The sequence below is a fragment of the Eschrichtius robustus genome, chromosome X (assembly GCF_028021215.1).
Source record: "Eschrichtius robustus isolate mEscRob2 chromosome X, mEscRob2.pri, whole genome shotgun sequence".
Classification (NCBI taxonomy): domain Eukaryota; kingdom Metazoa; phylum Chordata; class Mammalia; order Artiodactyla; family Eschrichtiidae; genus Eschrichtius; species Eschrichtius robustus.
Window position 1 is genome coordinate 97,248,010 of NC_090845.1, and position 13,195 is coordinate 97,261,204.

The 13,195-nt window shown below is 42.9% G+C and overlaps 1 protein-coding gene across 1 annotated transcript in view; it reads right to left on the reverse strand.

Moving 5' to 3' along the window:
• The window catches only part of GUCY2F (guanylate cyclase 2F, retinal), a 78,748-nt gene extending 71,397 nt beyond the window's left edge, over nt 1-7,351 (reverse strand). Inside the window, exons 1-2 of the mRNA XM_068532670.1 lie at nt 7,286-7,351; nt 6,354-7,104 (exon numbers count right to left, since the gene is read on the reverse strand). Of these exons, the coding sequence (XP_068388771.1) occupies nt 6,354-7,104; nt 7,286-7,351 (817 nt within the window). The remainder of the gene's footprint in view (nt 1-6,353; nt 7,105-7,285) is intronic.
• Between the last annotated feature and the right edge of the window lie 5,844 nt (nt 7,352-13,195).

Below are 13,195 nucleotides of genomic sequence, written 5' to 3' on the forward strand. Positions count from 1 at the left end.
TAGGGATTTGTAGATGCATCTGTTCTACATGATTATTTTATTAAATAGCTTTATTATCTCAAAATGACATTCATTAAAATGGGATTTTACCTGTAAGTTGTCAGGAAAGGATTAGCGGACAGAAACCTTAAATCCTTGACAAGACCTGGGTCAACAGGTGATCACTGAGTAATATTAATTTGTAAGTTTCCATCCTGATTGTTCACAGTCAAGCCACTCTATAGCCTAAACAAGGACCAGGGGATACATCCTCCTGAGATCCCATCTCACTAGGATATGATATTAGCACTTTCTCTGAGCCACCTGAGCCCCACTTGAGTTGTCTAGTAGCTACGTCTTCATACTGTGGTACCCACTATGGCAGGCTGCTCTCTTTCACCCTCTCTTTCACCCTCAATGCTAGCAGCAGGAAATGTCTAACTCTAGGAGAAGCCAATTCCCAAGTCACTCAATTCCTACCTCTCTTCCTATATTGAAATACTCTATCCAATACTTCCTCGAGGTAGAGGAACTGTGTTTCTCCAAAAGCAAATTTTATTTCTCCCAGATTACTGGCTATGGAGCACATAGTGGAGGAACCTGAGCCCAGCTTCACACCTTGTGAGATGAAAATGGTTTCACTAGCTATTGCTGAAGAAGTTCTTAGAAGTCACATTCATGTTGTGAGCCCGCAATACTGCTCCCAATCCACAGACACCCTCCATTCTATTGTCCTTAATTTTCATTTTAATCCTTTTGTGACATTTCCTACCACTAACCTTCATTTTAACCTATTTCGTGTTAACAAGTGTTGAGAGATGGGAGAGTAAGCAGGCCAGAGGAGGAGGGGAACATACAGTGTGATTTATCCCAGGTCTCACATTCCCCCAGGATTCAGCCCCATCTGGCCACACTCTGAAACAAGTAGATTCATGCCTTCCTCCCCTCAGTTCTCCCCCATGCACCCTATAAAATGGATACATAAAAAGAGGGTGGGAGGCTCTGGAATCTGCATGTTTCCCAACCACCGCCCAAAGTGTGATTCAGTACAGGAGGCCCTCAAACCACACTTTAAGAACACTGTAGTACACGATGTGTGGCTATTTCTATCGACTGAGGACACTGCACACATTTTTGGCCTTAAGTCCTGAGACCACCACTTACTTACCTGCCACCAGTGTCAAACTGGTCCAAGCAGCTCAGCATGCTGTCAGACACATATTACATTCAATGGCCATTCTGTCTGCGTCAGATCGTGTTTCTTCATACCCGGTAAAACTGTTATTACAAGTACTTTTATTGCTGCCCAGCTTATGTTTTTAATATTTCTCCATACTTTGCAACGTATGTTTTCTTCAGCTTTTCCTAAACTGCTATGCAGGTAAGGACTCTTAAATGCAGGAAGCCTAGAAGTTTAGAGATTTCCTCCTGGGCTGGGTCTTCAATAATTCTATCATTACTGACAGTGGACCCATTCAAGAGAGCAAGTTGTCCTTTCACCATTTACATTTACTTACATTTATCTATACCAAACTGTATACCAAATTCCCTATCAGCACTAAGGCTCTTGGCCATAGTATTACAGTATCACTATTCTTATTACTGTAGGAAAACTGGGGCGATACTTGTTACCTTGAGGCACTTAAAAGAATTTCATCAGTGGGCCCAAAAGTTAAGAGGGAAAAATGAAAGGGCTAAATTATACACCATGGGACACAGGATGTCAAGTGAGTATGCTTTAGGGGCGTCCCTCAAGTGGACAGGAGGCAGGAGAGCATAAGTCTTTCATTAAACCAGTGATGCTCAAAGTATGGTCCCTGGACCAGCAACATCAGCACCACCTTGAACTGGTTAGAAATGCAGATTCTGGTACCCTATCCCAGCCCTCCTGAGTCAGAAACTCTGGAGGAGGGACGCAAGCCCCCCAGGGGATTCCGATCATGCTTAGGTTTGAGAGGCACTGCTTTAGATCAACCTGAATACATATCCTAGTTTTCCCACTCACTAGCTGTGTGACCTTAAGCAAGTTATTTAACCTCTCTCAGCCTCCAAAGTCTCATTGGTGAAGTGCATTAAATAGTAATTGGCCTTACTTTACAGGGAGGTTGCAAGAATTGAATGAGATGGTCCATATAAAACCCTTGCAAACTGACTAGCATATAATAAATTCTCAATAAATATTAGCTATTATCATTGCTATTATTATTATTGGGGTTTTTTTATGTCAAGAATCTTCAATAGATGGAAGAGGCCAGCCAGGTCTCTGACAACGAGGTAGTAATAAAGTATCTGATTTTGGAAGAACAAGAGAAGGACATTCTGACTGTGTCCTAGTTACCGAACATCATACTGTAATGAAGCATTCCCAATTTGGAAGGATTTAAAGGAATCCCCAAATGGTTCAACAACCTTGTAAACCCAAATTGAAAGGATTTCACAATCAGCCAAGCATTGATAGGCAAAAAGGTGAGGAGAAGGGAGGAGGGCTCGAAATAGCCATTTGAAAAGTTCTCTAAAGAGCTTTTTAGTGGGGCCTCCTGCTAGTCTTTGTGAGAATTAGCAAAAGAACTTCTGCGAAATTGCAGTCCCCCAGGTGCTCTGCCTGGTGAGTGATGCTCTTTTGTGCCATTGGATCCAAATCTCCAACAGGACTCATGGTTTAAGGAGCAGAGAGTGAACTGAATTGTGGCCCTCATGCCCACTCAGCTAGATTCCCTTGGGCAGGGAAAACCACATACAGCAGCCCTGTCTGTAAGCTGAGGCCTTTGTCCTTGATTAATATCTCTCCTATATGACTTTGTCAGAAACAAAGATAATTGGTAGTTGCCTCTGAAGCTTAAAGGAAGTGAGCTGACAATCTGGGAGAGGCTGAATCCTGAATCCCCCCTTCTCTGGGACTTCATTTACCCCATTCTTTGGTGTTAATAATGCATACACCTACCTACTTGTTATGTGAGATTCACAGCTGTTGTAAAACTTGGAAGAAAATACCTTGCTCCTGGATAACCCTGAGGATTAAATGACATTATCTATATGCAAATACCTTGTAAACTGTAGAGAGCTGTTCACATGTAAAGTGGTATTATGGTTGCTTTCATTGTCTCAATGGCAGCCTCTAGTAACACCCCTGCTGTTTCCCTTTCCAAGAGCCCACAACCATTATTATTGTTATGATCATCTTTACTATTAAATTTTATCATTGTCTTGCTGTTGTGTAAGCAAAATTTAGACCAGTTTCTGAGAAAGACATTCCTTCTGACTCCAGTAATGTGCCAGTGATAACTGGAAACATAAATTTACAAGGAAGAGAAGTGGCATAGCAGCACTACCCTCCCTCCCCACCACTATCTCTCACTGCCGCCACCACTGCCACTGCCACATGGGGCTTTGGTCACTGTTGTCGTGAGTAGGTCAGACAAAACCAGTCTTCCAGCTACTTCCATTACTTCCAAATATTGCCAGTCCTCTCCAAAGGAAGGGATCCCTTTCCACTATATTTTGTACATCATAAAAGGTCCTTCTCTGAAGGTTTACTTGGGGGTCCACAGTGTTAAGAAGTAGCCTCATACCCAGCAAAATAAGGAAGAGGCCAGGCACTGCCTGCCTCAGCCCTTCTCAGCTGAGGTCACCACAAAAACCTTAGTGCTTTTTCAGTCCCAATAGTCAACAGCTAGGAATACTTTCACAGGCTCAGTCCTACCAGTTGAAAGGGGCTAGAAAATCAGCTAGAGATTTGATCGAGTAGATGCTGGATCTGGTGTATTGTAACCGTCCTCACTGCTCAGTTGGCCCAATCCATACTCATTAACTTCTAGCTCAGTTTCTCACCAGATCTCCCATTCTCTGATTGGACTGGAGATGTGCCCTGAACACTAGGCCTCGCGGCTGAAGTCCTGATACTCGATTTATATTCATACTCTGGATCCTGCTTCTCACGCTCCTATTGGCTGGGGCACTAGTCTCAATGGATGATCAAGTGGACAACAGGCTTACCTTGCTTTAAGACTCACTCCCCTTCTGCAAGTCCTCCTGTCACATCCCACCCATCACTTGGAGTGCCCTCAGATACCAAAAACTAGCTGTGCCAAGTGTGGGTACCACACACGCTTTTGGACAGTGCACACTCAGGTGCCCGAGGTCCTACTCAGGTCGCAGCTCAGCCAATGGCTCAGTTTCCCTGCATCCGCCCCAACCTACCCACGTTCTGATTCATGACGCTGAGGTCCCAGCACGCCTCACCTGAGTCTGGCTATGTTTTGTCAGAAACCGGGGGCAAAATCTTGGAGAGCAGAGCTTTGTCTTCACTCCCTTTTATCTCCCTTTCTGAGTCCCTACTGCGCTTTCTGCTGCTTTTCTCCCTACCCAGGGTCTTTCTTTGCTGCATAACCACATACCTCCCTCTCTAGGCTTCCAGGCTCCTACCCCCTCACCCCCATCTTAAAATTTTCATTCCCTTAGCGAGCTGATCCACACTGCTATACAGAAAGCAATCTGATTAAACAAAGTCATATTAAGACAAAAAATTGTCTGGTAACTTAAAGTAGGGAACATTTATTTCCATTTTCTTGAACTTGAAGCAGTGGTTCTTGACTCTGGCTACATTTTACAAGCACCTGGGAAGCTCTTTAAAATACCTTTGCTGGGGCCTCACCACAGACCATCAGAATGTCTGGAGGTGGTACTCTGGCCCCAATCATTTTGAAAAGATGTCCAGGTATTTCCAGTGTGCGGCCAGAGTAAGAACCATTGACCTAAAGGAATGAATCTCTAATAGTACGGCGATAATATGTACATTTGCTACCTCCCTGCCTCAAAAGAATTGTGGGTGGTAAACACTCAATCCTAGCTTCTCTCAGTCTGACAACCCAAAGAGCTTCGGGGCCTGGATTTATTTAACATTTCATGGTAGAGGCCAAAACGTCATTTCAAAGAGTATACTATTTAGAATGGGTGGGATGTGAAACACTCATGGAATGTAAACTTGCAGGAGGCATTGGGCTTCATGAAGATTTGTAACATATTATAAAGTTATGATATTAAATATGTTAGCCTGTTTCTGGCATGATTCCTCCCTGGAAATGGTTTTATATCTTTAAAAATAATTCTGTGCTCTGCTTTGAAAGTATCAAGCTCTATTATGAAGTAATCAGAGCCACACTGATTGCTTAACATTTATAGGATCTTGTAGACTGGAGCTGGAAGCAGACTACTATAGTTCCTGGAACTAAAAATTCTTGCCCTCATCCTCCCATAATGATCATAATTAAGGTCCAATACTGGAGACACTTGAAACTTAAAATGGGCTTCTGGGTATAGGCCAGCCCTAAGCTGGACCATTCTCTAACAAGTCCATTGTTATGTTAAGGAAATGACTGGGACCAGGTCTAATCCTGGAAGTAATCAGTTTGACAAGTAGTTTCTGAGCTATCTGTCCTAAAGCGATGGAGTGACTGCAATAGAGGATGAGCAGTGTTCCCACAGATCACTGCTACTTTCCAGAAAAAAGGTAAAGTGGAGATTAAAAAATTAGAATAGAAAAAAAATCAAAACCAAGTGTCACAAAGGCTTGCAGTATGTATATGTAAAAGACTTCCATCTGATTTAAGAGGACCAGGAAGAGCCCTCCCCTTTCCCAAAATGCACCCAACTCGCCCTGGGTCAGTGGGTCAGTCCTTTGCTTTACACTTGGTTCATGGTCTCTGCAAGAATCATCTTTGAACATAAAACTTCTCTTGGGAGGGGAAAGGTTACAATTTAGGCAGGCTTCTCATTTTAATATGCTTTTATTTATCGGCTAGCTCCCTCCATATCGGCTCGTTGTGTGCTGCAGAGAGAGAAGCCCTGCTTTCAGGGAGTGGAAAGTGAGAAGGGGTGGGTGTGCATTTCTGAGTCCAGAGAAGACAGGTTCTTAGTGAGATGTGATGACACAAGGGCACTGGGCATCTATGAGGGAAAGTACCCAGAAGGGAATCAAAGGTAAATCTCCCTTCAGTGACTAGACCAGACAAAAATAGAGCTATAAGAACACCGCTTCTTGGCTGATCTGATACTGCTGGCGTCCTAAGGGCATGGAGGGTGTGTGACCACAGTTGCTCTTGATGCTAATCTTCCCCCCCACCCCAGGTGCTGAGAGCCAGCACTGGCACCCAAGGGCATTGTAACCACAGAGGTCTTTGTACTTTTATTCAGTTCATAAAATAGGCTCTGCTGAAGCAGGATAGTCTTGGGGCCCGAGTGTGATTGAAAGGGGGCAAATGCATGAAGAACTGGAGAGTGATGTGCTATCCTAGGGTGTGAGGATAGGAAAATTTTGGACATTGTCATATCCTTTCACTGAAGCCACATTTAAAGCTGAGCCAGGAGAAGGCACTCACTGAGAATTCTGTCTGCCTGGCGAATCCGCTGTAGAGCTTTCTGGATGCTTTGGCTGTCTTGTCCTGTGGTCAGGACGACCCCTACAGGTAGGCCGCGGCTCCGAAGAGCACTTGCAACTCGATGGGCTGTATGCACCCAAATGTCTTCATCTGAGGAAATGACTCCAGCCTGAGCCCACTGGAAATATTTCATGATGGTTACCAGCACCCGGATGGGAGAAGGGAGTGTCCGAGAAAAGGTCGGGTGGCTATTTTTATTGTCTAATTCATAATCCACACAGGCCCAAGAGAAAATCCCTTTGTCCCAGCTGTTTCCCAGGAGTGAGGCTGCCTCACAGTAGCCAGGGTTGGCCGGTCCAATAAATCCTGAGGCCATCTGGTGGTGGGAAATGAAACTGGATAGAGCCCTGGAAGCCTGGCAGTCTTCATTGAGAATCACGTATTCAAAAGAGTAACCCAGGTCAAACGATGGGTCCTTGTTGATCCGCTCAGTGGCTAACCGAGCGGCAACCTCTGGCAGGGCCTTTGAGAACAACGGATCACAAGTCCAAGGGCCCACCACCCCTATCTTGTAGGGGGTTGCCCATACCTGCTGTGGGAGGGACGTAAGGGCCAGGAGGCACAAACACCACAGGAGCTTGAAGGATGCAAGGCCATGGTGCCCTCGCTGTCTTCCGGGAGCCGAAAACCAGAGCATAAGGTGAGAGAAAGGCCAGGGTCCCAAGAACAGAGCCGTCCTGCTTCCAGCAGGCTAATGAAGAAATACCGGAAGGTGAGGCAGCTGTCCCGAGATGGATACTGTTGTTTCCAAATGCCTGTCAATCAGAAGAAAAGGTATATTACTCACATTATTCCTGAAACTTCTGGAAATAACAGTTATGAAAGAATGGCCAAGGAATGGCAGTCCCTAACTAAAAGTTTCTCTCCCCTACCCTGACCAAAACTTCTCCTCTTCCTCTACTTCCTGTAATCCTTATCTCAGGAGATGGCACCTCCATCTACCCTTCATCTACTTGCTCTGGTCAGAAACCTGGTAGTCAGCTGAGACTCTTCCTTCTTCTCTGTCCCTCATTCAATCCATCACCAAGTACTGTTGATTCAACTTCAGTAATAGTTGCTCATCTCACAGTGTTGTAAGGATTACATGGATTAACATACAGCAAACACTTTTAACAGGGTTTGGCAGGTCATTAACTTTATATTTGTGATATTTTTATCATTATTGTAGTTTCAAATATGTCCATTTTTCTCCACCACACTGCCCTCTTGGGGACAGGCACAGATGTAAATAGATAATGGCAAAGCAGAGTAAGAAGTGCTATGATTGAAGTAGCCCAGACAGAGGAAAACAGAGAGGATCACCCAAACCCAAATTTCAGGGGAGGAGAAGAGGGAGGAGGAGGGACGTCTCTCTGAGCTAAGTATTGAAAGAAAAGTTAGCCAGGTGAATGGGGTTGCAAGGGGGTTGTTGCTAAGAGCCTTCTAGGCAGAAGGAACGATATACAGTAAGGCCCAGAGGTTATAAAAGGAAAAGGATATATTAGATTCTCACAGTTCCAAGGCATTTGTTTTGCTCGGGTCTGTGATGTCAACCAAGGCAGGGGCCAGGTCACCAAGAGTCCTATATGCCATTCATAAGTTTTTAGATTTAATCCTGTAGATAATAGTTTTAAGCAGAGAAATGATATAATAAGATTTTCATTTTCTAAAGATTACTCAAGTAGCAGTGTGGAGAATGGGTTGAAAGGGGACAAGACTGGAGGCAGGGAGGCCAGTTTGGAGGCTGTTGTAGTAATCCATATGAGAAATGATGGCAGACCAAGAGAGTGGTAGTAAAGACGTAGAAGAATGGAGATGAATTCCACCAAGATTAAAAACATCAAAGAGATTAAGAAAGTAAAGCCAATAATAACTTAGTGACTGACAAGATGTAGAAGGTAAGGGGGAAAAAGGAGGACTCCAAGATGATTTTGGGCTAGGCAACTGGTTAGAAAATGATATAAGTCTCTGAGATAGGGACCACTAAAGGAAGGGGTGGGAAATATTATGTATTCTATTAGACACGTTGAACTGATGATGTCTGTAGAATATCCAAGTAGCAAGATCCAGTTGACAATTTGACATACTGGATCTTGTAACAGAAAGCTGAGCCAGAGATATAAATTTGAATGTAATCAATTGATAGAGGGTAATTGAAGACATGGCAGTGTATAAGATCAACAAAAGAGAGTTGCAAAGTAGAGAAAGAAGTCAGAGGACAAAATCCTGAAAACCCACAACAATTAAAGGTCAGGCAGAGAGAAAGGAGGTAATAATGAAAACTTCCACGAAAAGTCCAGAGAAACAGCAAAATCCAGGAGACAGTGGTATCTTACAACACAAGGAAGATGACACTTTGAGGGTGAAGATTGTTTATCACATCTCACACTCCTTTGAGAAGTCAGGTGAGCTAAATATAGAAAGGTCTCTGTCCATTAGATTTGGATTCAGAGAGTAAGGCTGCAAGTGGAAGGACCCACAATGAGTCAAAAATGAATGGGGATGAATGAAGTGGAGTCAGTAAATGTGGAGGGCTCTTTCAAGATGATGCATGCAAAGCCTTTCTCCACTTGGCCCTTGTCTTTCTCTATATCCCCCATCTCCCTGTTCTCATCTGATGCTATAGTAAATTTTTTGCAGTTCTATAGACATATGTCACATAGTCTGCCAAGCATAGGATTTGGAAAGTGCCGTTCCTTCTGCCTGGAATGTCCTCCTCCTTCCTCCCCTACTCCACTTCCAGATTCTCCTGATGAACTCTACCTTCAAGACCCAAATAAAGTGTTCCCTCCTCCGTGCAGCCTTAATTAACACCCCCAGGTTGAGTTCATTGTTTTTCCACCTGTGCCTCATACTTATACCCATTAGGAAAGGCATTCCTCTGATTTATAAACTGTCCCTATTTCTGGTCTGTGTTATGACAAAGCTACCGAACTGTTTGCTATCTCTGTATTTACAGGACCTCATACTTTCAACTACAAGGGGTAGGTAACGAGGGCAACTCTCTTTGGGGAACAGAGCCCACTGTACTGGGATTTCCTAAGGATCTTCTTCATCACACTAATGCCTAGCCAACACGTAGTAGGTACCAGATAAATGTTTGTGAAATGAATTAATAAAACACTAAAGTTGCTCCAAGGCCAAGAATAACCTCACTAGATATAATAAGAAGAATTAACTGCTTGGGGGAGATATTAATGAGGAAAATTCTTAGTGAATTTTTAATTCCAACCAAAGATCAAAATAATGGCATGGCTCTCTTCAGGGTTAATAATTGGCTCTTGTGTGACTGGGCTTGCCAGCAATAATTCTGTCTGGGCCGGGTCTGTTGGTTATCACCTTGACTTTCACCCCTAATTTGATGAGAAAGCCTGACTCTTCAAGAAACCAGTCAGGGGCACATCTGCTGGATCTTCCAGACGTACCACAATAGTATGCCCCATCATTTGTACACAGGTTAAAATGGAGCACTACTCAGCCATAAAAAAAGAACAAAATAATGCCATCTGCAGCAACATGGATGCAACTAGAGGTTGTCATACTAAGCGAAGTAAGTCAGAAAGAAAAAGACAAATACCATATGATATCACTTATATGTGGAATCTAAAATATGGCACCAATGAACCTATCTGCAAAACAGAAACAGACTCACAGACATAGAGAACAGACTTGTGGTTGCCGAGGGGGAGGGGGATGGGGGAGGGAAGGACTGGGAGTTTGGGATTAGTAGATGAAAGCTATTATATATAGGATGGATAAACAACAAGGTCCTACTGTATAGCACAGGGAACTATATTCAGTCTCCTATGGCAAACCATAATGGAAAAGAATATAAAAAAAAGAATATCTATATGTGTATAACTGAGTCACTTTGCTGTACAGCAGACATTGGTACAACACTGTCAATCAACTATATTTCAATAAAAAATAAAATAAAAGAAACTAATGATAGTAATAACTAAGTAAAATAAATAAATATAAATAAATAAATAAAATCGACTCGTCGCAGCCCTTTGAGGTAGATACTATTATTACCCTCATTTACAGATGATGAAACTGAGGCTCAGAAAGGGTAAGTAATTTGCCTGAAGGCACATAGTAGCAGGATGGGGATTTGTATCCCAGTTAATCAAGCACTGCCTGCCAACAGCCCCTAATCTATGAAGTCACTGAGACCATCCTTATTATACCTTCTATGCTACCCAGATAGAGCTTGAATGATTCATTGGTGGTTTTTCAAAAATCCCTTTGTTCCCCATGAAATAATAAATTAAGTAACGAGGGGGAGGGATGGAGTAAACTAGGAGGAGCAAACAGAAATTTATTATCCAACTAGAAGAAATTTGCCACCAGTGTTCCAGCCAAACCTGGGGACCCCTCACTGAGGGTGCAGTATTGCACAACTGGGGGTGCGGGCCTCCAATCACATTGTACTCTATATGAAGCTAATCCTAGTCTTTGAGAGCAGAAGTCTTGGGAGTACGACCTTTGGCATGTTAGTTCTGCTTCTTAACTGCTTCATCTGCAAGATGGAGGTAAATTTAATTTAACGCTTTTGAGGTAAGGGATTAAATAAGATAGAATGCTGAGCACGCAGTTGTCCTTCAGTAAATACTAGTTCTTCCTTGCTGTTTGGAAAGAGGACTGCTTTGGGAGTGGGAAGGCCTGGATCTTGAACCCAGATCTGCCACTGACTCACCATGTGACACTGAAGATATTGTTCCCCCTTCTAGGTCTCTCTTTTTTCTCCCTCAGCTGAACTAGAGGATCTTCAAGTCCCTTTCTTCTCTGACGTACGTTGATCCTGGGGTTCTGTACTTCTTCCAAGCAGTGACTTTTCTAAACCTCTGTGCTATGAAACTGCTTTCTGAATTCATTCAACATTCCCTAGGCTCTGCTGTTCTAATTAGATTTTGCTGGAGTGGTTTGCACTTACTTCCATGTGGCAGATCCAGTTCCTGATCATTTTAAGTTTTGGTCTAGAATCCTCTATCAAGTACCTACAATGTGAAGTGCCACCCCCATGCTGTAGTTATACTATGCTGAAAATCTGGATTCCTACAACCATTCACTATCTTATCATTATGAGCAAGGATACATTGAGAACCTGGTCTGTGCTAGGCCTGTAGCTACAAAATAAAAAGTGGGGGACTATAGGGCCTGGCCAAGAAATCTTACCAGGAAAAGAAACTATGTACATCAGGAGGAAGAGAGCAATAATATCCACCTACATGGCTCATATGTAAAGTCAAATTTGTAAGTTCCCTGCTTGCTTTTGCTCACCATGGTATCTCCAGGGCCCTGCACAGTGCCTGAAACATAATAGGTACTCAGCAAGTGTTTGTTGAATAAATAGTGAAGAGGAGACATGGAACACAGGTGAAAGGTTTTATTACTATGTTCTTGAACAGGCTTTTGTTTTAGGCCTTGCACACTGTTAACGGGAATGTAAAATGGTGTAGCAGCTATGGAAAACAGTATGGACATTCCTCGAAACATTAAGAATAGAACTACCGTATAATCTAGTAATCCAACTTCTGGATATACATATCTAAAAGAATTGAAATCAGGCTCTCAAAGAGATATCTGCACTCCCATGTTCATTGCAGCATTATTCACGATAGCCAAGATATAGAAACAACATAAATGTCCATCGATGGATGAATGGCAAAGAAAATGTGGTATATACATAAAATGGAATATTATTAAGCCTTTGAAAAGAAGAAAATCCTGCCATATGCAATTACATGGATGAACCTGGAGGATATTATGCTAAGTGAAAAAGCCAGGACAAATATTGTGTAATTCTGCTTATATGAGATGTCTAACGTAGTCAAATGCATTGAAGCAGAGAATAGAATAGTGGCTGCTGAGGGCTATGGAGAGAGGGAAATGGCAAGTTCAATGAGCATAGAGTTTTAGTTCAGCAAGCTGAAAAAGGTCTAGAGATTTACTGTACAACAGAGTGCCTATAGTTAACAATATTGTATTTTGCACTTAAAAATGTGTTAAGAGGGCAAATCTCATGTTAAGTGTTCTTATCATAATAAAAAACTCAAATTCAAATTTTGCTCCTTTTGTGTAGCATTTTTCAAGTTTACACAATTACAACATGGGTCCTTCCTCAAGCCACATGTCAGAGAGTACCTCTTGCTATTTGTCTAGGTTGTTGTTGCCCTTTGTTAAACAACTCCCAAGCTGAAGATTTGTCTCTCCATTCTTCCTGGGCTCTATTTCATGCATTGGGTGGTGTTTCTAACTCTGCTAGGACTCCCTTGAGAACCAGAAAGTTCTGTGTTGCTCTAAAATGTAGTCTTGATTCCTGATCCCAGGATTTTGCAGAAGGAAACTTAGTCTGAAAAAAGAAGTAAGGAGACAGAGAAGAGAGGAAGACGAAGGGAGGAAGGGAGGAAGGAAGGAAGGAAGGGAGGGAGGGAGGGAGGAAAGAAGGAAGGGAAAAAGGAAGGGAGAGGGAGGGAGGGAGGGAGGGAGGGAGGGAGGGGGGAGAGAGGATGCCCTAAGCCTTCTTTTTTCCTGCTGATTTGGGTTTAAAAACAAAATTATAAAGCTCTTGTGTAAAAGACACTGTCTTCGCAACAAGCCTGCTGAAGCCTTCTTTGGGATTAATGGGAAATGTGGACATAACTAAAAGTTTGAAGATATGAAATTTTGAAAATAGAATACTACTGACCCACAGCTCTTCTGGGGCCTTTGCCTAGGTAACTCAGGTCTGAACACCTGCATGGAATCGGGCTTCCATGGAAAGAAGCATAGGGATGCATCATTTTATTTCAGGTAGCTTT